The following is a 27,230-nucleotide window of genomic DNA, read 5'->3' on the forward strand; positions in this document are numbered from 1 at the left end:
TATCTAAGTATGACTGGGAACAAATGAATATCAGTAACGATGCTGAAAGTGCCTGGAACCTCTTATATGAAGGGTTTACCCAAATAATGAATAAGTACGCTCCACTAAAGAAGTACAGAGTCAAAGGCTGAAACGATGCTTGGTTTTCACCTGATTTAGCAAATATCCTTCATGAGTGCAGCGTGGCATGGGCAACAGCCAGAAAATCTCTGACTGGCTGGTCTCGCAATGCATGTACTCTCAAAATTAGAAAAGCCAAAGCTGACCATTTTCTTTCTCAGACCACTCATCATCTGAATAATCCATCCAAATTTTGGAAAACTATCAAATCATTATCAGAAAACAGTGAAGGCCAGGAGCTTCCCTCAAGCATTGTGATGGACTCTAAAAGTATCTGACAAGACCAAAATGCTTGATTGTTTCAATGAACATTTCATAACCTCAGGGTTTTTATTTGAGTCAGTCAGTCCTCAACATGAGTACTCCTCTACAGTTGAGACTGTTGGTCTGGATCCTTCTAGTCAGTCTTTTAGTTTCAGTCCTATCACAGTTTCAGACGTGAATAAAGCCCTCAAGCATTTGGACACAACAACATCTGCAGGCCCTGATAAACTGGATCTCTACTTGTTAAAGCTAGCAGGACATTGTATTGCCGTGCCCTTAACTAATATTTTTTATGTGTTTGAATACAAATATCATTCCTCCTATCTGGAAATCAGCCTTTGTGGTTCCCCTGCTAAAAGGTGGAGACCCTACCATCTTAAATAACTACAGACCAATCTCTAAACTGTCTGTCCTGGTCAAGCTTCTTGAATCCCTTGTCAGTGATCAGTTAAAGAACTTTTTAACAGTTGTAATGTGTTGTCTGACTTCCAATCTGGTTTCCTAAAAGGGAATAGTACAACGTCGGCAGCTCGTAAGGTTGTAAATGACTTTGTTGAATCCATGGATTATAAGCAGCATTGTGCAGCCCTCTTTATTGACCTTTCAAAGGCATGTGATACAGTGGACCACATCGTGCTTCAGCAGAGACCGTATAGGGCTGGTTTGTTAATTACCTTACAGACAGAACTCAGTGTGCAGGCGGAGGGCAGCACTTCTTGCTATCTCAAAATAACAAAAGGCGTGCCTCAGGGGTCAGTCTTGGGGCCACTGCTGTTCATCCTCTATATCAGTAACATTGATCATAACGTGTCTAATGTAAAATTTCATTTTTATGCTGATGACACTGTACTGTATTGCTCTGCAGCCACTGCAGACCAGACCCGCTCCCAGTTACAGCTTGCTTTTAACACGCTTCAACAGAATCTTTATGATTGAAAACTTGTTTTAAATGCAGAAAAAACTAAAGTCATGCTTCAGTCCTAACTTCCCAGGGTACGAAAACTGAATGTGTTTCTAAGTACAGATATCTTGGTATTTTAATTGATGAAGCTCTTTCTTTTACTCTTCATATTCAGCAGCTAAAAAGATTAAAACTTAAACTAGGATTTTATATCCTGCCTTTCGTTCGAGAGCCTCTAGAAAGAGGCTGGTCGCTGCCACTTTAATATCTGTACTTGACTTTGGTGATGTTTTATACATGCATGCTTCATCTCAAAGTGTACGTGCACTGGACACTGTTTCCCGTGGAGCTCTGAGGTTCATCACTGGTTCGAAAGCCCTCCCTCACCATTGTGAACTGTATGAACGTGTTGGATGGCCTTCTCTATCAACACGGAGACTTCAACACTGGCATACCTTCATATACAAGGCTCCTTTAGGTCTCCTTCCATCCTACCTTCTGGCCTATATCAGTGTAAATAGTACCGGGACTTACGTTAGAACTGAGCTGAGAGAAAAGGCCTTTAGGTTTGCTGCTCCCTCTGCCTGGAACATGTTACAGGAATCCATGAAACTCACTGAGCTGCTCTCATTGGTCGCTTTTAAGAGGATGATGATTGACTTGTTCTGCCTGAGGTGTTTAGGATTGTGGTTGACTTTGAAAGCTTTGCTGTCTGTTGTTTTATGTTTTTTGGTGTTTTAGTGTACTTTGTGTTTGTATGTACTGTATGTGTGTTTGTATGTACTGTATGTACTGTATGTGTGGTTGTATGTACTGTATGTGTGGTTGTATGTACTGTGTGTGTGGTTGTATGTACTGTATGTGTGGTTGTATGTACTGTGTGTGTGGTTGTATGTACTGTATGTGGTTGTATGTACTGTATGTGTGGTTGTATGTACTGTATGTGTGGTTGTATGTACTGTATGTGTGGTTGTATGTACTGTATGTGTGGTTGTATGTACTGTATGTGTGGTTGTATGTACTGTATGTGTTTGTATGTATTGTATGTGTGTTTGTATGTACTGTATGTGTGGTTGTATGTACTGTATGTGTGTGTATGTACTGTATGTGTGGTTGTATGTACTGTATGTGTGGTTGTATGTACTGTGTGTGTGTGTATGTACTGTATGTGTGTGTATGTACTGTATGTGTGGTTGTATGTACTGTATGTGTGGTTGTATGTACTGTATGTGTGTGTATGTACTGTATGTGTGGTTGTATGTACTGTATGTGTGGTTGTATGTACTGTATGTGTGGTTGTACTGCTGCCTGGCTTGGCCAGGACACTCTTGAAAAAGAGATGTTTAATCTCAATGAGTCTCTTCCTGGTTAAATAAAGGTAAAATAAAAAAAATAAAAAGTAGTGGGTTTCTACTCAACCAATCAGCTGTCACAATAATGTCATCAGTTTGATTTCACACCAATCACCACATTAAGCGTGGGTGTGTTTAAATGAACAGTTGTAGCCCTGAGCGTCGACACTACACATCTCTGTGGTTGTGGTTGTGTGTGTGTGTATGTGTGTGTGTGTGTGTGTGTGTGTGTGTGTGTGTGTGTGTGTGTGTGTGTGTGTGTGTGTGTGTGTGTGTGTGTGTGTGTGTGTATGTGTGTGTGTGTGTGTGTGTGTGTCTCTCTCTCTCTGTCTGTGTGTGTTTGTGTGTGCGATGGCTTTTGATAGTTTGATTTAGTTTCTGTCCACTTTGAATGAAGTGTGTTTTACGATGATAAAAGTCCTGATTATTTACATGGAGTCTGGTGGGTTTGGTGATGGTGATTTCGGGGCTGTTTCATGTTAAACTAAAAGGATCTTCCTCTTTAACTAAAAGGTCTATCTCTGTAGGGATCCATCCCATAATGTTGTCAGTTGTTGGGGGGGTTTCTACTGAACCAATCAGCTGCCAGAATAATGTCTAATTTCACTGCTGATCACCACATTAAGTAAGAGTGTGTGTCTGTGTGTGTGTGTGTGTGTGTGTGTGTGTGTGTGTGTGTGTGTGTGTGTGTGTGTGTCTCTGTGTGTGTGTGTGTGTGTGTGTGTGTGTGTGTGTCTCTGTGTGTGTGTGTGTGTCTCTGTGTGTGTGTCTGTCTGTCTGTGTGTGTGTGTGTGTGTGTGTGTGTGTGTGTGTGTGTGTGTGTGTGTGTGTGTGTGTGTGTGTGTGTGTGTGTGTGTGTGTGTGTGTGTGTGTGTGTGTGTGTGTGTTGAAAGAATAGCCCCTTGAGATCTAGCATCTCATTTTGAGGGGGTCCAAAAATAACATCACACAAAGCTGGTTGTGTTTGTTGGGTCAGAAGTCTGAGCAGCCAATCAGAAGGCAGCGTGTGAGAGTTTGAAGCGAGGGCGGTTTATAAAGCCTGATGTTTGTTGTGTTCAGGGAGGTTTTACTGTCTGCAGCACGCCACGACGAGGACCAGGACCAGTCTGAGCGACATCACCACCTCACACCAAGCCTCCATCGTAAGAACTCTGACTCCTTAAATACTATAAATAATACAAATATGAATACAAAAATATAAAAAATATTATTATTTAAAAATGTATTTAAATACACTTTTAAATAATATAATCTTTTATATTTTTTATTCATATTTTATATATTTTTTTATAACTATTTATTTTCATCTCATTCAAATAGATTATTTTTTATTTATTTATTTCAATGTTTTGTTATTGTTGTTATTTTTATTTCCATTCTGAAAGTAATCGTCTGTGTCAGACTGGAGGAGGATTCATGTGTTTGTGTTAACCGTTAACGGTGAAACGCCAGAAATCTTCTCAGTTTTGAAACCAAATGTATTTATTTTGCCATGAAAAGATGAAAAGTTAAAAACAGAACCAGAACAACACGAGACGTCTGATTAAAGCTACTAACCCTCCTGATGTCATCGGCTCATCTGACTTCTACAAGTTTCTACGTCACAACGTCTGGGTTCCGTACGCGCCGGTCACACGTTAGCACATCATCAGCTCAGTGCTCTTACTGAATTTGGTCCATTTTACTAACCGGACCAGCCACATCCAGATGTTGGTCTGGGTCTGACCCTCATCCAGATGTTGGTCTGGGTCTGACACACATCCAGATGTTGGGTCTGACCCGCATCCAGATGTGGGTCTGGGTCTGACCCTCATCCAGATGTTGGTCTGGGTCTGACCCTCATCCAGATGTTGGGTCTGACCCGCATCCAGATGTTGGGTCTGGGTCTGACCCACATCCAGATGTTGGTCTGGGTCTGACCCTCATCCAGATGTTGGTCTGGGTCTGACACACATCCAGATGTTGGTCTGGGTCTGACACACATCCAGATGTTGGTCTGACCCGCATCCAGATGTGGGTCTGGGTCTGACCCACATCCAGATGTTGGTCTGGGTCTGACACACATCCAGATGTTGGGTCTGACCCGCATCCAGATGTTGGGTCTGGGTCTGACCCGCATCCAGATGTTGGGTCTGGGTCTGACCCACATCCAGATGTGGGTCTGGGTCTGACCCACATCCAGATGTTGGGTCTGGGTCTGACCCACATCCAGATGTCGGTCTGACCCGCATCCAGATGTGGGTCTGGGTCTGACCCGCATCCAGATGTTGGGTCTGGGTCTGACCCTCATCCAGATGTTGGTCTGGGTCTGACCCTCATCCAGATGTTGGGTCTGACCCTCATCCAGATGTTGGTCTGGGTCTGACCCTCATCCAGATGTTGGTCTGGGTCTGACCCTCATCCAGATGTTGGAGTCTGACCCACTCCCGATCCAGATGCTGGGGTCTGAGTCTGACCCATCCAGATGCTGGGTCTGGGTCTGACCCACATCCGAGATGTTGGGTCTGGGTTCGACCCTCATCAGATGTTGGGTCTGGGTCTGACCGCATCCAGATGTTGGTCTGACCCGCATTCAGATGTTGGTCTGGAGTCTGACCACATGCATTCAGATGTTGGTCTGGGTCTGACCGCATCAGATGTTGAAAGTCTCTGGGTCTGACACGCATCCAGATGTTGGTCTGGGTCTGACCCTCATCCAGATGTTGGTCTGGGTCTGACACACATCCAGATGTTGGTCTGACCCGCATCCAGATGTGGGTCTGGGTCTGACCCGCATCCAGATGTTGGTCTGGGTCTGACACACATCCAGATGTCGGTCTGACCCGCATCCAGATGTGGGTCTGGGTCTGACCCGCATCCAGATGTTGGGTCTGGGTCTGACCCTCATCCAGATGTTGGTCTGGGTCTGACCCTCATCCAGATGCTGGGTTTGGGTCTGACCCGCATCCAGATGTTGGGTCTGGGTCTGACCCACATCCAGATGCTGGGTCTGGGTCTGACCCACATCCAGATGCTGGGTCTGGGAACTTCCCATTGGCTGGGCTCAATCCGAGGGGCGGGATCAACGGTTGTCTTTCAGATTCCCTCTGCACCAATAGGATAGCTCTCCAACCAATCAGAGCAGAGCTAGCTGATAGATTCCACTCTAAACTCTGAACACATCTTCCTTTTTTAAGAATGACTTCAGGGCCGTTCTTTGTTCTTTTCTCAAAGAAAAGCTGAACTCCAAGTCTTCCAGAGACGCTGTTCACCAGCAGCAGCAGCCATAAGCCCCGCCCACCCACTCTATACACGATGTGATTGGCCTGACTAGAGTTTGGTTTTTCCAGCTCGCGAGCCAACGGAGAGTTGCTAGACGACCCTGCTGCAGATTACAGCTGCTGCCGCTAGGGGGGTCGAGATTAGGGGGGGTCTAGATTAGGGTGGGGTCTAGATTAGGGGGGTCTAGATTAGGGAGGGTCTAGATTAGGGAGGGGTCTAGATTAGGGGGGTCTAGATTAGGGGGGTCTAGATTAGGGAGGGTCTAGATTAGGGAGGGTCTAGATTAGGGGGGTCTAGATTAGGGAGGGTCTAGATTAGGGGGGGTCTAGATTAGGGAGGGTCTAGATTAGGGGGGTCTAGATTAGGAGGTCTAGATTAGGGGGGTCTAGATTTCTAGACTATTTTATAGAATTAGAAGAAAAAACAGATGAAAGAACATCAGAAAAAACGCCGAAAAACTTTAAAACATCGGGAAAAGGGACAAAAGTGTCTAAAAAGACAGATCGACAGGAAGTGACGAGGGTTCAAATAAAGTCATTTTTCCTGTTTTCTTTTCACGTTCAAGTTAAAACGTTCAACATTTAGGGAAGGTCTACACAATCAGCGTGTATATATATATACATATATGTATGTATATATATATATATATATATGTATATATGTATATATATATATGTAATCTGATGTGTGACCTGAGTAATGGGTGTGTTTGTTTTGTCCACAGGTGTCTCTGGGTTCAGCCTCTGCGGTCTCGGCCGAGCGCCGACGCTCCTCAGGTAAACTCGCCTCACCTCCACTACCTTTCAGAGTTTTGGCGTCCGCACTGAGCATGCTCCTTAAACGGGATCATTGTGGGCTTTAGTGTGTGTGTGTGTCTGTGTGTGTGTGTGTGCGTGCGTGGCTGCGTTGCTGTGTTGGCAGTGGCTTCTGTGATGGCCACGCCGCCCGAGACGGTCGAGCCGGAAAGCCATCACCGCAGCTCGACGAAGGAGGAGGCGGGGCTTCTGGAGAAGGCGGGGCTTATTGAGGAGGTCGAAGAGGAAACGCTGGAGCGGTTCAACATGAGCGTGCAAGAGAAACACAGATACAGGTCTGAGTCTACTCAGTATGGAGGGCCATTAATGTCAAGATGATATTCTACAGGTGTGAGTCTACTCGGTATGGAGGGCCATTAATGTCAAGATGATATTCTACAGGTTTGAGTCTACTCAGTATGGAGGGCCATTAATGTCAAGATGATATTCTACAGGTGTGAGTCTACTCAGTATGGAGGGCCATCAATGTCAAGATGATGTTCTACAGGTGTGAGTCTACTCGGTATGGAGGGCCATTAATGTCAAGATGATATTCTACAGGTGTGAGTCTACTCAGTATGGAGGGCCATCAATGTCAAGATGATATTCTACAGGTGTGAGTCTACTCAGTATGGAGGGCCATTAATGTCAAGATACTATTCTACAGGTGTGAGTCTACTCTTTATGGAGGGCCATTAATGTCAAAATGATATTCTACAGGTCTGAGTCTACTCAGTATGAAGGGCCATTAATGTCAAGATGATATTCTACAGGTGTGAGTCTACTCAGTATGGAGGGCCATCAATGTCAAGATGATATTCTACAGGTTTGAGTCTACTCAGTATGGAGGGCCATTAATGTCAAGATGATATTCTACAGGTGTGAGTCTACTCGGTATGGAGGGCCATTAATGTCAAGATGATATTCTACAGGTGTGAGTCTACTCAGTATGGGGGACCATTAATGTCAAGATGATATTCTACAGGTCTGAGTCTACTCTTTATGGAGGGCCATTAATGCCAAAATAAGTATCCTTTAAACTTTTTTTTAAAGCATATTTTAAAACAACAGTTATTTTGCCAAAAGCAAGTAACAAAATATCACAGTAATAGAGACACAATATTATATAAAATTCATAAATAAACAAATATAATAAATACAAACACTGGTTTATACGCAGACACAAACAAAGAAACATTGATGATGAAGACCTCTCATGCTGAGTCAACAAATGAGTGTTTGATTGTGTCTCTATTACTGAGATCCTTTGAGCCTTCGGGCTCCTCTCGGTGAACCACTCAGAACTGTCTGTCTGATTTCAGTTCAGAGTCGGAGATGGAGGAAGAAGAGGAAGAGGAGGAAGAGGAAGGCAGAGGCCGACATTGTGTGAGTTCAGAGGAGGCCGGAGCTTCATGGAGGGAAACTCTGCAGCAAAACCTTGAGCTGAGAGATGACGAAGAGGAAGACCAAGAGGAACAGGAAGAGGAAGACCAAGAGGAACAGGAAGAGGAAGACCAAGAGGAACAGGAAGAGGAAGACCAAAAGGAAGAGGAAGACCAAGAGGAAGAGGAACAGGAAGAGGAACAGGAAGAGGGAGAGGAAGAGGAAGAGGGAGAGGAACAGGAAGAGGAACAGGAACAGGAACAGGAAGAGGAGTCCAGTGATGGTGAGCTCTACTTCTCTCCATCAGAATTTTCTCAGCGCGTCTCCTCATCAGCAGGAAGTGACGTCACAGGCTGTGACTCGTCGTCCTCACCTCCACCTGAGACTCCGTCCACCGCGTCCTTCGTCACGCCGACGGACTCGAACAGAGACAGAGATCCGCCCACGCCTGCAGTTGTCATGGAAACAGCTGCTACGGGAGGGCGGGGCTCTGTCGATGACGACAGCCCCGAACTTTCGCCGAAAAAGCAGGGCAGAGGGGCGGAGCCAGAGAGGGAGGGGGCGGAGTCTGAGGGAGGGAGGGGGGAGAGGAGGAGCTTCCCCTACCTGCAGAGAGAAAGAGGGGGAGGGGCCACAAAGAGAGGGGGCGGGGCCAGAGTGCTGTGGAGCACAGTGTTCTCTGGAAACAGGAAGGACGGGAAGAAGAAGAAGAGGGTCAGGACGTTACCTCTGGACGCATCCAATCAGAGGAGAGCTACAGGTGATGATGTAACACACAAACACAGTTAGGGCCCTGTTTTAACGATCTGAGGTCACGGCGTGAAGCGGCTGATGCAGGTGCGTTTAGGGCGTGTCCAAATCCACTTTAGCTAGTTTGACTTGATGGTTCTAAGGGTTGACCTTAGTGTCTTCATTAATCAGAGGTGTGTTCTGGGCGTAACATGCAATCAACCAATCAGAGATCATCTCCCATTCCCTTTAAAAGCCAGGCGCATTTGGACCTTGGAGCATTGCTGTTATGATGGAGGATTTGCATCGTAATATTTGTATTTGTAATCTTCTGCGTGTGTGTGTGTGTGTGTGTGTGTGTGTGTGTGTGTGTGTGTGTGTGTGTGTGTGTGTGTGTGCTGGTGTGTGTGTGTGTGTGTGTGTGTGTGTGTGTGTGTGTGTGTGTGTGTGTGTGTGTGTGCTGGTCTGTGTGTGTGTGTGTGTGTGTGTGTGTGTGCTGCTGTGATTCCCTGTGTGTGTAACAAGCATAGTGTGCACGTGCTGTGCACGAGCCTAGAAGCATTTTACTAATGCTCTGTTGAAATAACAATGAAATGCTGCGTTATTGACTTTAGACCAGGTTTTTGTTGGTCAATAGTGCCATCACTTCCCACTGCCTCAAGATAGCAATACTCCCAGAATGCACCTGAACACACCTCCCTGTAAGACCAGCACGCCCAGAATGCACCTGAACACACCTCCCTGTAAGATCTGCACGCCCAGAATGCACCTGAACACACCTCCCTGTAAGACCAGCACGCCCAGAATGCACCTGAAGGAGAGCAGGGGGAATGAGAGGGGGAAACACCAGAGCAGGGGGAATGAGAGGGGGAACGCCAGAGTAGGGGGAATGAGAGGGGGGAACACCAGAGCAGGGGGAATGAGAGGGGTTCCCTCCAGCCTGCAGCTCTACTCTACAGTCACATTTTACTCACATATGTCATCATGTTTCCCATGTTTTTGTTCCTTCATTCCAGGTTTTTTGTCGTTTGCAATATGCGTGAAACTCTACAGTCAGACGGTGATTTCTTTTTTTTTAGATAATTTTTTGGGCATTTTTAGGCCTTTATTTCCACAGGACAGATGAAGACATGAAGGGGGGGGGGGGATGACATGCAGCAAAGGGCCGCAGGTCGGAGTCGAACCCGCGGCCGCTGCGTTGAGGAGCAAACCTCTACATATGTGCGCCCGCTCTACCAGCTGAGCTAACCCGGCCACAGTCAGAGAGTTTTAATGACATTTTATTCAACATATCTGGAGGAGACGGGGGGAGACTTAAAATGGCCATGCCAGTTTTTCCCTCGCCAAAATAAAAGCCTTATTTTAGAGCGTTATTTAGTTAACTTCCCGACAAGCGAGCATGACACAAGACTTCAGTCTTCTAGTTTCATATGACAGACAGATTGATTCAGGGTTTTATCATTAACATTAATGGTTTAAACCCAGCCCTATCTGTCACAGTAATGATGTAATAATTGTACTTCCTGTGTTGTGTCTGTCTTCAGATGGCGTTCTGACAGAAGAGTCTGATCTGGACTCGTCCGCTCTGCTGCAGAGATGTTCACTGAAACCCCGAAAAAACGTAAGACTCAAACACACCATCACCACCCCCATCACTATCATCATCAGTACGCTCTTTAAACACGAGACACCTCGCTTCTACGCAGCGTAATAACTCTGCTCGTGTGTAACCCGACCTTCGTTATCGGGCTTGACTCTGAACGATTGTCTGCAACGTGTCTGTCGGGTCAAAATCGGGCTGAGTTCTTGTAGTCTGATCCTGGCGTTCAACAGAAAACTCAGATTGGACAGATAGTCTAGCTAGCTGTCTGGATTTACCCTGCAGAGATCTGAGGAGCAGTTAACCATAGTCCTCACACATCCATCGGAGGTTAGAACCCCAACACAGAGACAGAGGGAGGGGACGCACATCTGGACTAAATTAGGGACATTTGGCGGCACAATCTGGGAACAATCCCTGAAATGAAACGTCGTTGAAATAGACTACCGCTCTGAAGATATCTGATGTATTGGACGTTGGTTTACTGGCAGCCCAGAACACGCGTCTCAACATATTCTCCCTTTCTCGCAGCGCATTGGCCTAACGTACTACTACTGTACTACTAACGTCTACTTAGCTGCAGTAGGTGAGACTTCTAAACTCCCTTTCTGTCATATCTGCTGAAACTGACCCCATGTTCCAGTAGAACTACAGGAAGCAGGTCATTCAAATAATCCAGCTCCTCTGGCTCCACCTACAGGGGTGTCTAACTATTCAGATGCACCAATCAGGGCCAGGGGGGTGTCTAACTGTTCAGATGCACCAATCAGGGCCAGGGGGGTGTCTAACTGTTCAGATGCACCAATCAGGGCCAGTGGGGGTGTCTAACCGCGTGTCAGTCACTGCTCATGCACACGTATTCATTCTCCCTTGTGGGGGGAGGGGCTTAGGAGACCGTTTTGGGCTTTAGGGGAGGGGGGAGGGACTGAGAAGTTGTTGATGTTCAAGTCCTGGATCTTCAGAATCCCTCCTACAGCTCCTTTAATGGATCAGACTAATAACAGGATTTAATAAATGTAGATGTTAACTGTGTTGTTGTGATGTTTAGCTGCGTTTGGATTTGGTCGATCTGACGACAGAAATCCAGAGAGTCACAATAAGAGAGGAGGAGGAGAACCAGGAGGTATCAGCTGTAGATCCACACACAGTAGAACAGCTGTAGATCCACACACAGTAGAACAGCTGTGTAGATCCACACACAGTAGAACAGCTGTGTAGATCCACACACAGTAGAACAGCTGTGTAGATCCACAAACAGTAGAACTGTAGAACTTCTGTGATTTAGGTTGTTGGTAGTTTAGGTTCTGAGACTTGAATCGGACTTGGACTTGACTGCTGAGAGACTCTACGTGTTCTGACCCTTTTCTGGCCATTTTATTCAATGAATAATACAAAAATTACATAAATAATATTGTACGGTGGCCCTGAAGGTCAAAACACTACACGGAGTCCCTCCAAATATTGTGTTTGTGTTTTGACTTTCAGGGGCATTTTGGTCCATATTAAATAAATGAATAAATACATAAATAAATATGGCTATGAAATACATCCTGTTGTAGTCCTTTCATTCCCAGCTGACTGCAGACTGGCTGACATGTTGTAGTCTTTTCATTCCCAGCTGACTGCAGACTGGCTGACATGTTGTAGTCCTTTCATTCCCAGCTGACTGCAGACTGGCTGACATGTTGCTTTGTCTTCTAGTCGAGTGTTTGATTAATCGTTCTGTCTGATTGTTTTTTGTCTTCATGTCTCTCAGCCGGCATACGTTCCTCACGCTCTGGCTTTTAAGCGAGCGTACGCCATCAAGGTACTGACCTGAGTCCCCGTCTGTCTGCCTTAATGTTTAAGAGTCTAAAGCTCAGCAGTCTGAACCGCCGGATGGCGTCGCTGCGACTTTGTTTGAAATAAGCAGAAAAAGTTGAAAAAAGTGCCCAAAACATTATGACAGCTGCTGACCGACCGTAACGAGAGAGAGGGAGACGCGTTAGAGCCAAGCAGAGAATCAGAAATTATACGCTTTCTCCGTTTCTGATTGGTGGGAACTAGAGTCCGGATCGGGCCGCATTTTTCTGTCCGAGCCGGGCCCGAGCCCGACACAGTTAAATCTCATTTTTTTCTCATACTTATGACACATGTACGTTTCTTTGTGTGGAAAGCTTTCATTAAGCTTTTTTAAAGCTCCCATATTCTGTTCATATTCAGGTTCATAATTGTATTTAGAGGTTGTACCAGAACAGGTTTACATGGTTTAATTTAATATTTTAGTTGTACTGCACGTTGCTGCAGCTCCTTTCACCCTGTGTTAGCTACAGAGTGAGACCTCTCACTGCTGAAACATCTTTGTTGGCAGTCGCACATGCTCAGTAGCTAGGTAAGGACTACACGCTCAGTAGCTAGGTAAGGACTACACGCTCAGTAGCTAGGTAAGGACTACACGCTCAGTAGCTAGGTAAGGACTACATGCTCAGTAGCTAGGTAAGGACTACATGCTCAGTAGCTAGGTAAGGACTACATGAGCTAGCTAGCTGTTTCTCCAACTTCAGTAGAACAAGGCAGGATTAGCTGGGAGACTTCTTCTAAACGAGGGAACACTTCCACCTTTGTGTGGAATACCTGCAGAACAGGGACATGGAAGTAGTTCTTTTGGAGATTATGGTGAACTAGTGTGTGTTGTAGCAGTGGTCTGCCATTGAGAACGAGCTAGCATGCTAACGGTTAGCCCCCTAGCCCCCTCGTCTCAGCTAGTGACGTAGAAAGCCGTGCAGATGTTGACCAGCTGACCCGGAGACTGAAGGCAGGACATATTCAGAAACCGTATCTCACTCAGAACAGCACGGATGGATGTTTTTAAGTTTGTATGTGTGTGGAAGCACCAGAGACACAAAACAACACCCCAAATCCCAGAAAAGGTGATTTTTTTTCATAATATGGGTACTTTAAATTTAAAATGTTCAATGCCTTATCGCGCTGCCCGGCCCGGTCGGGTACCGTCAGGTCCCGACGTGCTCGGTTCCGTATCCATCCTCTAGTGGGAACTGGCAGCTTTCAGAAAACTGCAGACCAGAGACTCGCCAGGAGACCAAAGTTAACACTCATCTGGTCAGGAATCTTTGGTCTGAACTGGACTGAAAAATGTCCATCCCAGTTTCTCAAAGTCTAAGGTGCTTTCAATGTCGTTTGGTCCAAAACCCAAAGATATTCAGTTTAATATGATACAAAACAGACAAGAGCAGGAAATGCTCATATTGTACTTTACCGATAAATCGATTATCAAAATAGTTAGTGAATATTTTTCTGTCGATGGACTGATGGTTGCAGCTCTATAGTCGAACCCTCTGGTGATAACACTGTTGTTTGTGATGTTTCAGAAACGCTCTCTGAAGGACAAAGTCCCCCTGAAGGACTCCATCAGTCGCTCATCCTGTTCCACGGAGGTTTTGGGGGTTATTGTCCTGCCAAAGGAGCCGTCCAGTCTCAGCGTGAAGGAGACCCTGTTCCAAATGGCACCAGAGGACAAAGACCTGGACGCCGAAATCACCCGACGAGTTCAGAAAGCCGCTCGGAGAAAGGCCAAACAGGAACAGCTGAAAAGACTCCACAAAGCTCAGGTGAGTTTACCTGCATCCGAGACGGTTGAGACTTAAAGACCGAATCCAACCATAAACTGTACACGAACGTTCTGCGCGTCGGACGGTCCTGCCTTCTTCCGTCGTCCATCAATTCCTGACAATGGACCTTTTTCACAGCAGACATGTTGACTTGTCATAGTAGGAAAAGCAGAGCTGAGATTGATAACCTTAACGATGGCTCAGTTCCATCTAGTGTCCCAGTGAGCTATTTCAGTGAGTCAGCATGAACAACACCAGGACATCTCCTAAGGGGAATGCAGCCATCATTAATGGTCTGAATACACCTGTGCTTTTCCTACTATGACATGCCAACATGTCTGCTGTGAAAAAGGTCTATTGACGCCTCGTTGGGCATTAACCCTTAACATATAACCAGGGTGGGTGTACTGTCCTTGCAATTGCAGTTAGCTAACAGCGTAAAGTTCTCCAAAAAACACAAGGCATTACTTTTCTTGGGGTTCGACGAAGAAACTTTACTTTCCTTATACTGTAAAACTGTAGCAAAGAGCAAAAGACAAACAGAAATGAGATTAAACTAATACAGATACCCAAAATTTAGTGCAAACGGACAACTTATAACAACAGAAAATGCTGAGTCATAACTAATAGCCATGCTAACTATCAATTTAGTGATTTGAGAAAACTCCAAAAAACCAAAGATATGCCAAGTACAATTACTTTTAACATTTTTTAGTAATACATACAATACTAACGGACAAATAGTATCCAAGGCAACAATGTAGAAAACAGCACTGTCACTCTGCTCTGCAGCACACTCAATTGACTTCTGATGGGAATGTACAACTGAAAGTGAAACTTAAACTAAAGCTACTGCTGCTGGTTAGCCAAAAGGGGGCGCTGCTGTACACACAATTATGTTAAAAACCCAACTCTTTCTTAAAACCAGGAAAAGACAATACTTGTCATATCACGATATTACCATATCCAAAATCTAAGACGATATCTAGTCTCATATCACGATATCGATATAACATCCATATATTGCCCAGCTCTAGGATATCATACGTATTGGTGCGCATACATTTCCATACTATACCAGAATCAGAATCAGAACCAGAACCAGAATCAGAACCAGAACCAGAATCAGAATCAGAACCAGAATCAGAACCAGAACCAGAATCAGAACTAGAATCTGAATCTGAACCTGAATCTGAACCAGAATCAGAAAGGGTTTTATTGTAGTACGTTTTTTAACACATACAAGGAATGTGTTTTGGTGTTGTTGGTGCACGTCACACATTCTCTAGATGGAATATTAAACAATATAAGTATAAGTATATTTACACAGTATGTATTCAATTAAAAATAAAGATCGAAATCATATTAAAAGAGCATTACAGCAGAGAGAGAATCATACGGACACGTTGGATCTTATAAGCAGTGTGTAATTATATATTCATGCAAATCATTTGGTAATCGTGGTTCCCTGAACGTTTGTTTCAGATGATCCAGAGACAGCTGCAGCAGGTGGAGGAGAAACAAAGACAGCTGGAGGAGAGAGGAGTGATGGTGGAGAAAGCTCTGAGAGGGGAAGCAGGTATATCATATGGCGTTCTCCACCACATGGTACCAGTTCGACTCTACTCGCCTTTTTTACACACACTCACACACACACACACACACACACAGTCCCTGGTACCTGCTAACAGGTACTTTCTTTAGTCTCACCTCCGTGGAGGTTCCCAGAGAGCTGAGGAGATACCAAAAGGTGACGTGAACACGTGTGTGTGTGTGTGTGTGTGTGTGTGTGTGTGTGTGTGTGTGTGTGTGTGTAGTGTAGAGTAGAGTAGAGCAGGTACCATGTAATGGAAAAACGCCAATATATAAAGTTGGGGTACCACAGGGGTCCATATTGGGCCCTCTGCTCTTTAGTTTATATGTCAGCTAACCAGAGATGCTCACAAGTCTCTGACCGAGAGTCCACATCTTTTGCATTCAGCGCTGCTTAATTTGGGCCTTGTTGACTGAAGTTTTTAAAGCCAAATGTTGCAGAATAAACTGCCATAAACACTCCCTCTTCATTTTAGATCTTTTTATAGAAAGTATAGCCACGGTTCAACACTAGCACGTTTCTGTGTCTTTGTACACACAGTAGTCGTCTAATTCTCTTAAAGAAATACCGTCACAGTCCTTAAGGCGCTGACCCACCGAGCTGATAATCGTCCGTCTGACAGTCTGGGAGGTCGGTGACTCGAGTCTGTTCGGTGTGTTCATACCGTCGTCCGACCGAGGGGCCATCGGCCTTCATTTTGGCTGATTTGACATGTATAATCGGGGGGGCGGGCACTGCCAGCAGTCAGACTCAATGAGCCATCTGATTGGTGGAGAGCTAACCAGGAAACGGGGAGCAGGATGAGCGTGACTAGAGTCTCTCAACATCTGATGAAGATCTTCTAAACTGACCCTTGTTGATCTGAAATGAAGACAGATTCAGCAGCTGCACGGCCTGTTTCTCTCTTCAGATGTTTCCAGAAACACGTTACGGTGAACTATTTTAGGACAATATGAGATCATATTCTGAACAAGACGCCATGATGGTCGGGGAGCAGCCAGACCCACGTGACGCGTTCGTCCAATCAGCTGCCGGTTTTCATTTTTTGGGCGACAATCCAGATTAGCGCCGCCTGCTGTTATGGAGACGTATTACGTCTCGTCTCTGCGGTGTTCTGAGGAACTTTTTGGACCAATTCGGGGAGACTGATCAGTCACACTGGCTTTACTGCTAACGGCCGTCGGCTCTGTGTGTCTGCAGCTTTAGACCAACTATATAATGTTTTTAATCTTGTCATAAAAAGATTATGAATAAAAACTACATAAAGCAACATATTTTAACTGAGCATACTGATATGATGAAATTTACTAGAAAAACTAAATAGTTTCAGCGCTCTACACAAAGCTTCTGATGAACCGTGCAGCAGATACATTGTGTGTTACGTAGGTAAGTTAGCGCTTACGCAAGGAGGGGAATAATATTAAACAGGGGTCCATATTGGGCCCTCTGCTGTATGCTGATGACACAGACTTCTATCTATTCAATTTTATTTATAGTGTCAGATCCAGATTTTGTGTTGTGCTTTGTTTTGTTTCTTTCTGTCTCTGTGACGCTTTCTGCTAAGTTTTGTTTTGCTTGCGTTATCTTTTTGTTTCTTTGTATTTTAAAAAGCCTTTTTTAACATCGAAGGCAGGGACTACAGATGAAAAATAGCCTTTTGGCTAATTCTGGCTTTTTTAACCCATGGGAAGTCATGTGTTGTATTAATTTGCGCTGTCCGCTTTCATAAATAAACTAAACTCAAAACTCAAATTTATTTTTTTCATCCACCAGCCCAAATGATAGTGAATGTTCAAATTTGACCAATCACTCAATAGATTACCATTGTTTTTTTGGTTAGTGGGTGAAGCAAATCTACCGTGAATCTACCACTATGAAGCATGTGCAACATATATTAAGTTGGTGTACCACAGGGGTCCATATTGGGCCCTCTGCTGTATGCTGATGACACAGACTTCTATCTATTCAATTCAGTTTTATTTCTAGTATCAGGAGTTATCTCAGGACACTTTACAGATAGAGTAGGTCTAGACCACACTCTATAATTTACAGAGACACAACAAGAGCAAGCATTTGGTGCGACAGCAGTGAGGAAAAACTTCCTTTAAACAGACAGAAACCTCTTGTTGAAGAATGACAATTACATTTCAAAGTACAACCTCTGAGTGTGTTTAACGATGACTCACCTGTGTTTCTGTCAGATTATTGGGGAGACTCCAGCGACAGCCAAGACACCGAGCTACACCTGGAAGGTTAGTTTGATTTATGACTTCATAATTAACAACTGAAGCTGCCTGTTCTCATGAACCATTCGTTCAAAAAGCTTCCGAAAGTTAAACACTATGTGGCCGGGTTGCTTCAGTGGGTAGAGCGGGCGCATATGTACTTAGAGGTTTATGCCTCGATGCAGAGGTCCAGGGTTCAAATCTGACCTGTGATGATTTCCTGCATGTCTTCCCCCCTCTCTCTCCCCTTTCTCACCTAGCTCTCCTGTCAAAAATTAAAGTCGGAAAAAGCCCAAAAAATAATGGTTAAAAAAAAGAAACAAAGTTAAAGTGCCCATATTATGAAAAAATCTCTCTTTCTGGGATTTGGGGAGTTATTTTGTGTCTCTGGTGCTTCATACAGACGTTGATAACCCTCCATGCTGTTCTGAGTGAGATACTGTTTCTGAATGTGTCCTGTCTTCAGTCTCTGGGTCAGCTGGTCAACATCTGCACGGCTTTCTACGTCACTAGCTGAGACGAGCTGGATAACCGAAACCGTTAGCATGCTAGCGCTAGAATGCTAGCTCGTTCTCAATGGCAAAGCACTGCTACAACACACACGAGTTCACCATAATCTACAAAAGAACTACTTCCATGTGCGCCCTCGTTTAGAAGTCTCCCAGCTAATCCTGCCTTGTAACTGACCGAAGTTGGAGAAACAGCCTTTATTTTACTGTCTATGGAGCTAGCTGACATGATCTATGATCTGAGCTACTGAGCGTGTGCGACTGCCAACAAAGATGTTCCAGCAGTGAGAGGTCTCACTCTGTAGCTAAAACAGAGACCTGAACACAGGGTGAAAAGAGGAGCTGCAGCAATGAGCAGTACAACTAAAATATGGTGTTTTTTGAAAATGAAACCATGTAAACCTATTCTGGTACAACCTTAAAATACAATTATGAACCTGAAAATGAGCATAATATGGGCGCTTTAAGCACTATGATTTATAAGTATTTATTTATTTATAGTTTTTTTTTCTGTATGCACCCCAATGACTGCCACTGTTTAAAACACAGAACTATCAAAACGGGGAGCGGAGTTCATGTCCCGGGGAAAACACAAGACTTTCACCCTGGTAATAGTGTTTTAATCCAAACCACCATCTTTTTCCTAAACTCAAATAGTCATTTTGGTCCCTAAACTTTGCTTTCGTCACCGCATGACGCTCACTTCTTGTGGCCTACACTTAACCGTAATGTCCACTGAAACGACTCGCGGTGCCCTGTACCCGGCTCACAGTCACCTACTCTCGGGTAATGCCGACCTTACACCAAACAACTTTTCAAGTGAATCCACTGTCGCAGACAAATGTCCAATAATCTAGGAATGAAACCCTGGGAGTCTATTAGAGTCGCGGCGCTCCCGTCATCTCCATCGTTTAGTGTAAGGTCATAAACTCAGTCCCAGTCAGTCTTTCTCCGCTCCGTCATTACTGGACGCTCAAACAAAATCCAATGTGTTTCATATTATCCTAAGTTTGAAGTTAAATCATGTGAACATTGAACCAACATCTGGAGACATTCATCTGCATGTACAGCAGAACATCTGGAGACATTCATCTGCATGTACAGCAGAACAGAACATCTGCAGACTTTCCCTCAAGCTACCAGCTAACGCTAGCAGTAGCTAGCTAACTTGGTTAAATCTTTCAAAACATTCTAGTTGTAGTCCTGCAATGTGTGACCCTGCCAGATCCCCCGTCTTTACGTATGAAGTCTTTAACGTTAGATGTGAGAGGACTGTCTTTAGATGTGAGGTGGTGTTAGACTTTAGTCAGTTTAAAGTCTTCTAGTGTGTGGTAATATATAAATATATATACATCTTAATTGTAAGTCGGTTTGGATAAAAGCGTCAGCTAAATGACATGTAATGTAATATAATTTAATGTGGTATGGGGGGGGGTGATGGAGCGGTGGATATAACCCATGCCTTTGGTGTGGGAGATGTGGGTTTGATTCCCACTGTGATACATCAACCATGTGTCCCTGAGCAAATGTTAAATTCCAAGCCAAAAGGAATACTGTGAATTGATTTGTGGAGGTAAATATTCATGGAAAAAGACAAGTTTGTGAACGAGCAACACAGATTTAACTTAACACGTTACTGACTGGACCTTTAAAGAGAAAAGCCTTCAGCGATTAGGATCAACAGGTTGTTGTAAATGTATTTTGGGTGAACTAAACCTTTAAAACCTCTGCTGTCTGCAGGAATGGGGAAACTGGAGAATCCAGCTCTGATGCAGCAGTGGTTCCAGCTGGTCCAGCAGAAGAACTCTCTGGTCCGATACGAATCTGAACTCATGATATTGTGAGTATCTGTCTCTGTCCTCTGCTGTGTCTCTGTCTCTGTCCTCTGCTGTGTTTCAGTCTCTGTCCTCTGTCCTCTGCTGTGTTTCAGTCTCTGTCCTCTGTCCTCTGCTGTGTTTCAGTCTCTGTCCTCTGCAGTGTCTCAGTCTCTGTCCTCTGCTGTGTCTCAGTCTCTGTCCTCTGCTGTGTCTCAGTCTCTGTACTCTGCTGGGTCTCAGTCTCTGTCTTCTGCTGTGTCTCAGTCTCAGTCCTCTGCTGTATTTCAGTCTCTGTCCTCTGCAGTGTCTCAGTCTCTGTCCTCTGCTGTATCTCAGTCTCTGTCCTCTGCTGTGTCTCAGTGCTCGAGAGTTGGAGTTGGAGGACCGCCAGAGTCGCCTGCAGACGGAGCTCAGAGAACGGATGGCCGTGGACGGTAACATCACACTGACTCTTTACACAGCACGACTTCATGTTTCTCATTTTAATCACCAAACTTAACACATGATGCTATAACTGTGGAAAGATCAGAGTACCAAGCTAGAAATTTCATGAACGGATTTCGTGTCACATGGCAGGGCCACGTTCAGCCCCAACAACATGTATCAACACGTTTATTTTAACTGTAACGGGGGGGGTGGCTCTCTGCCTTGTTATCACCACCAGTTTACAGACACGTCTCTGCTGATTGGCTATCAGCTGGTACACAGCCAATAAACCAGACACACGCCACACCAAACCAGAGAAAACAGAACTCAAAGCTGTTTCACACTGTTCTTAACTAGCTAATCCACAACGCGTTTTCGTTCAGAGCCAGCGTCACGTGACTGAAACCAGCTGAAACGGAGACGGAGATCAGTGAGAGGAGCTTGTCACCGCCCTTTAGCTCATAATGGAGGATCATACTTATGCCGAGACACAGGAGAAGGAATCCTCGTCGCCAAAAAAGCGAAAATTGGAAGACATGTTGTCATAGCTTCTTGGTACATAAGGGCTACCGTAGAGGCAGCACGCATTTGAAAAAGCGAGCTAGAGAGACCTATTGGTTTGAATGCTAAATACAATTTCACCGCTAGACGGGAGACATTCCTACACAGTGGACCGTTAACAAAAGAAGAAATAGAGGCAAGTTACTTATCCTGCATTTTAATATATAACTGAATTATAATTACACAAAACAGTAACCATAGCAACACACTGCATGCCGTTCAGAGGAAACTTTAAACCTTTAAACACACACATATCCTTGGATGGTCTGGAGGAGTGCTTGGTAAATTCACAAAGTGATGGCATTGTGCAGACATGTAAGATTATGTAATAAAACGTGGTAATTCAATTTTATTTATAGTATCAAATCATAACAAGATTTATCTCAAGACACTTTACAGATGTGGTCGGGTTAGCTCAGTGGGTGGAGCAGGCGCCCATATATAGAGGTTTACTCCTTGATGCAGCGGCCGCAGGTTTGACTCCGACCTGCGGCCCTTTGCTGCATGTCATTCCCCTTCTCTCTCCTCTTTCATGTCTTGTCCTGTGGCCTAAAATGCCCAAAAAAATAATCTTAAAAAAAAGACACTTTACAGATAGAGTAGGTCTAGACCACACTCTATAATTTACAAAGACCCAACAATTCCAGTAATTCCCCCAAGAGCATTTAGTGCAACAGTGGTGAGGAAAACCTCCTTTTAGGAAGAAAACTCAGTCAGACCCAGGCTCTTGGTAGGGGGTGTCTGACGGTGCTGGTTGGGGGTGTGATGAACAGTGGAAATAATAGGCATAATAAATAATAATGGAACAATGACCAAAAATAGTAGTGTTGTGGACGTTTTCGTTGCAGCAGGTGTTAGAGGTTTTGGAAGAAAACAGAATTTGTGAAACAAAATAAAGACAGTCGAAGACTAAACCAAGTCAGGTTTTTGTATTTTATTATAAACTTGCAAGTTTACAAGGAAGCACACGGTTCACAAAAGGCACGCAGCGCTTAATGAAAGGTCTGTTCAACGAATAAGAAAAAGAAGACAGTATATATACATCTCCAGTGAGATAGAAAGACATGCCCCCCTTTCTAAACATGACTCAACATTTCTTACAATCAAATATAGTCAGACATTCAGGAGCCACTTCACTTCTTCCCTTCTGTACCACTTTCTACCCAAAGGTTTAGACATCTCGTTAATCTCAACTATGTGAGAAGTCTCAACTATCCAGGAGAAATAACAGATAGTTCAGGGTGACCTTGTAGCCCCCATCTGTTCAGCGTACACATTACGTTCCCAGACTTTGTGGCTCTTACTTTCAACATGTGAGAATAAGAAAAACTCTCTTCCAGTATTGTGAGAGAAACAGTAAAAGAAATTATACAAATAATATAGAGAATCATGCTTAAATGTAAATTTGCCATCACAGCAGTCGTAGTAGTTCATGGCATAGCAGGTTACAAGACATAATAAGATATTTGATGTTGTGTGCAGACCACCTGAAGGAGGAGTGGCAGCTGCTGGAGGAGCGTCTGATCCTGGAGGAGATGCTGGACGTGGTGGAGCAGAGAGATGCTCTGGTGTCTCTGCTGGAGGAACAGAGACTGCAGCATCGGCAGGAAGACCAGGACCTGGAGCGACTCAGCTGGACCTGAACCACAAGTCTCAACTCTCTGTGAGAACTTGCAGGAGGTAGCACCGCCGCCTTTATGAACGACAGATACAGTTTGGTTCCCCTTTTCTCCAGAAGAATTTTGATTATTAATGTCTGAAGTTGCAAAGAAACTCCCGCACACTGTCTTAACTGTCTTTCTGTCTAACAAAAAATATATAAAGTTTATTGTAGGCAACTCAGCTGCACCTGAACTAAGACTGCAGTGATGTCATAACAACTGCAATTCTGAACTCTTTATAAGACTGAACAGAACCAGAACAAGAAGCAGAAGGTAGCATCGCTGCCTTTGTGAGCGACAGCAGATTGTCATCAGCGTAAAGTCGGAGGTTTTGTTTCAGCATTGGGGGGTGGGGGGACACATTATTACCGGTGGGCTTTGGGGGTCTACACCCAGAAAAGTTTCAGCGTCAAATCCGTAAAATAACAGAAAAGTTCTGGCAGCTCATTTAGCAGCACTTTGCCCCGTGATTAAGAAATGGAAATGATGTGTAGCTACAGTAAAAATGCAGAAGTTATTCTCTCATACAAAGCTGCTCAGTTAGTAAATTATTTTTTTCAAAAATGTGGACTTAATATCCCAAAACCAATCATATTTTAATGGAGGGACAAATTCAATTTTACTTATAGTATGAAATCATAACAAGAGTTATCTCGAGATACTTTACAGATAGAGGAGGTCTAGACCACACTCTATAATTTACAAAGACCCAACAATTCCAGTAATTCCCCCAAGAGCATTTAGTGTGACAGTAGTGAGGAAAATCTCCTTTTAGGGAGAAACCTGGGACAGACCCAGAGTCTTGGTAGGGGGTGTCTGACGGTGCCAAACCCTTTCTAAATATTGGGGGGAACCAGAGCTTTAAAGCCAATCAGATTTGCCATTAGCCACGTTTGTTTTCCTCCAAACTAACTTTACTTTAATTTGGGTTTGTTCCACTCCGTTCTGTTCGTCTTCTCCGTTTCAGCGTATCTCGTAATCGATACTGAACGGTTGTACAACACATCACCACACAGAGTTCATGGGAAATGTAGGCTTACATGTGTGTGTGTGTGTGTGTGTGTGTGTGTGTCTGTGTGTGTGTGTGTGTGTGTGTGTGTGTGTGTGTGTGTGTGTGTGTGTGTGTGTGTGTGTGTGTGTCTCTGTGTGTGTGTGTGTCTGTGTGTGTGTGTGTGTGTGTGTGTGTGTGTGTGTGTGTGTGTTTGGATCCTTTACACTTTCTACAATGTTTTAATACTTTAACTACATTCTCCTGATGATACACACTTTTACTGAAGTAACATTTTCACTGCAGGACTTTTACTGTAACAGAGTATTTGTACAGTGTGGTATTAGCACTTGTACTGTAACAAAGTATTTGTACAGTGTGGTATTAGGAGTTTTACTGTAACAGAGTATTTGTACAGTGTGGTATTAGTACTTCAGAGCTTCAGCGTATTGATTTTTGTGCCAACACCGTCAGCTGTCCATCAGTCCTCCCAAAACTTCACCTGTGCCTTATTTCATCTAATTAATAACTGTTTATTAATCATGTAATGATTGTTTTTAATGTAACTAACACTCAACAAAAAACCGCCTTCTGACTTTATATAATAAATCATTTACTTCTTATTTCTGTGGTTGTTTTGGTTTATATAATCAGCTGAACTGTATTTATGTTTGATCAGGGAACAGTAGAGAAAGGACAAGTCCCGCCCCCTTCCTGTATATAAATCCCACCCCTTCCTGTGTGTAAGTCCCTCCTTTTCCTGTGTCCACCATGGGACTTTATTTCAGTAACAATGGCTGCAGTCGAATAGTCAATCTTGCCGACAGTAACGTTACACACCGCAGCTAAATTGTTCGTAATAGTAGTTATACTGTATTGGGGACGATGATGTGTTGTGTTCTATCTTTATACGTCTGCTGCATTCTACCACTACTGAGAGAAGAAGATGGCGACTACTGAATGTACCCATTGACATATATATAATGGAGCACCAAACCCCGTGCCACAGACCAGGCAGAGGCCGAAACACAGCAACAGCAACGCACGGATCATCCTGACAAACTGAAAACAGACGAGAGACATTCAACCTGTCTGAGAACTGACAACAGATGAGGGACATTCAACCTGTCTGAGCAGCTCTGAACAAACCATAGACAGTTTATATAATGGAGCAGCAGACCCCATCTCTCTGGACGGAGACCAGTGACGTCTCTTTCCCGGTGAAGCGTTACTGAGCAGCCTCCAACTGAGCTTGAAGACGTAGATGTGACGTGAGCAACCTGTCTGAAAGTTGGAAGTCTTCTGGTAGCTGTGCCAAGAGAAATCTCAATCATTCCCAATCTAGCAGAGACGGAGAGCGTAGGTATATGTAAGGAGATAACATAGACACAGGCTCATTATTGATCACTAAAATGATAGTTAACATTAGTCATTACACTTAAACAGCTAATGGAAGTCCAAACTGCTTCTCCTGTACTATACGGTAATTCCTCTACTATGAGACAGGAAGTCTTGTGGTTATGACCCAATCATTACTAATCGCTAATGACTAATCGCTACGGAGCCATAACGTGAGGTACAAGCAGGGGCTCCGCCAGGAACTTTGGGCCCCCTCTGCGCAGCTGTTGTCACCACATCTCTAGGACCTAACTGTCCCATCAAAAGCTTGTACTCTAATTAAAGGCTTGCAACTGTCTTGCTTCTTGTAGTTCAATACTAGTACTAGCACAATATTTACTGCTGGGGATTTGTACATGCATGCAAGTCCAGTATGCAGTTCACTATTTGATGCAAGATTAAAAGCAACCATAAAAAATGTGCTGAAGGCCATCTTTTACAGTCTCAATGTATTTTTATTGTAAAATTTGACAAAATAGAAAATTCTTTTAACAAAATGATTATTATTAATTATGATTATAATTATTAATGAAAGAGAGAAATCCCCACAGACTCCCTGCTATGATGCTAACTGGCATGTCATTGAACACAATGCTGCTCACCTTCTTCACTGGGACAGGGAGGGGCTCAGTTAGGGGGAGACTGGGCTGCTGCTGACTCATCCATTGTTAAGTCTGCTAAAAGGAGCAGGGACAATGATTTAATATGAATATCTTGCTAAACGTTTCCCTGCACTGATTAAATGGTGATTAAATGTAGGCTAACACTAGTCTGTAGCTAGCTAGTTTATTTCACTATGGACATTAAGCCAACAGGTTAATACCACTCACAGACTACAGGCTACCCACCTTTCTTGGTGAAAAACTGGGTTACAGTTTGACACCCTTTCCTTTGTCTTTCCTCTCTCTCGTTTCTCTCTTTCCTTTTTTGAAAACCAGATTTTGATTTAACGTTACTTGGTAACATCCTGGTCACTGTAGTTCTGGCGCATCTACTGACTGCAACTAAACACGTCACTGAGTGCTCTAAGGCAGGACCAAACCATTTCATGCAGATACAGGGGGGTGGTCGGATGTTTACTTTTTGGTTAATGGGGATATTTAACTTTTACTGCCAAAAACAAGTAAAAACAAAGAGATCATTAATTTTATTATTATATTTGAAATATATATACTGAATGATGATGGTTAAATCATTTTATATTAGTTTTTACCTATTTGTTGGGGCCCCTGTCAGTCATGGGCCCTTGGAATTGTCCTAACTTTCCCCCCTATACGGCGCCCCTGGATACAAGGTAATGGAGCCTTTTATACATTGTCGTGTTTCTTTAGAAATAAACAACGGACAAATAGAGTCTTTAAACGCTTCAGATGTGAAGTTATTCTCTGTCAAAGTGATGTCAAAATGAATGGCAGTCAATGGGATGCTAACGGGATGCTAACGGGAGCTGATGGCTTGGTAGCATCAAAATGGCGCCATAGGAGGTTCGAGCTCTGAAGTGAAGCTTACCCCTTTGGTACGATGCTATGCTACCATGCTTACTATTAAGAACTTTTGTAATAATTAAATGCTTCCTGTTGAAGTAAACAGAACTTGTGGAACATTCCAGCATTCTTCTATTCACCAGCCTACACTCCATTATGGCGCATCTATATGACAATATGACTTTTTTGACATGCTATACTATGACTTTTTATGACTTTTTTCGACATACTATACTATGACTTTTTATGACTTTTTTCGACATACTATACTATGACTTTTTATGACTTTTTCGACATACTACACTATGACTTTTTATGACTTTTTTCGACATACTATACTATGTATACTATCCCTAACCCTAACCCTTTTATGACATTTTCGACATACTATACTATGACTTTTTTGGACTTTTTCGAAATACTATACTATGACTTTTTCTTACTTTTTCGACATACTATAATATGACTTTTTATGAATTTTTTCAAAATACTATATGACTTTTTTCAACATACTACACTATGACTTTTTCGATACTATACTATGACTTTTTTCAA

At 43.7% G+C, this 27,230-nt stretch overlaps 1 protein-coding gene across 1 annotated transcript in view; it reads left to right on the top strand.

Annotated features, from left to right (window-relative positions):
• LOC144532101 (protein-methionine sulfoxide oxidase mical3b-like) overlaps positions 1–24,416 on the top strand; it is a 48,265-nt gene extending 23,849 nt beyond the window's left edge. Inside the window, exons 21-31 of the mRNA XM_078272649.1 lie at positions 3,697–3,779; positions 6,623–6,674; positions 6,820–6,988; positions 8,015–8,835; positions 10,349–10,425; positions 13,773–14,012; positions 15,498–15,591; positions 17,808–17,858; positions 20,081–20,180; positions 20,518–20,591; positions 22,627–24,416. Coding sequence (XP_078128775.1) covers positions 3,697–3,779; positions 6,623–6,674; positions 6,820–6,988; positions 8,015–8,835; positions 10,349–10,425; positions 13,773–14,012; positions 15,498–15,591; positions 17,808–17,858; positions 20,081–20,180; positions 20,518–20,591; positions 22,627–22,787 — 1,922 coding nt within the window. The 3' untranslated portion in view covers positions 22,788–24,416. The remainder of the gene's footprint in view (positions 1–3,696; positions 3,780–6,622; positions 6,675–6,819; positions 6,989–8,014; positions 8,836–10,348; positions 10,426–13,772; positions 14,013–15,497; positions 15,592–17,807; positions 17,859–20,080; positions 20,181–20,517; positions 20,592–22,626) is intronic.
• The last annotated feature ends 2,814 nt before the right edge of the window (positions 24,417–27,230 follow it).

The sequence above is a fragment of the Sander vitreus genome, chromosome 17 (genome assembly GCF_031162955.1).
Source record: "Sander vitreus isolate 19-12246 chromosome 17, sanVit1, whole genome shotgun sequence".
NCBI classification, from domain to species: Eukaryota; Metazoa; Chordata; class Actinopteri; order Perciformes; family Percidae; genus Sander; species Sander vitreus.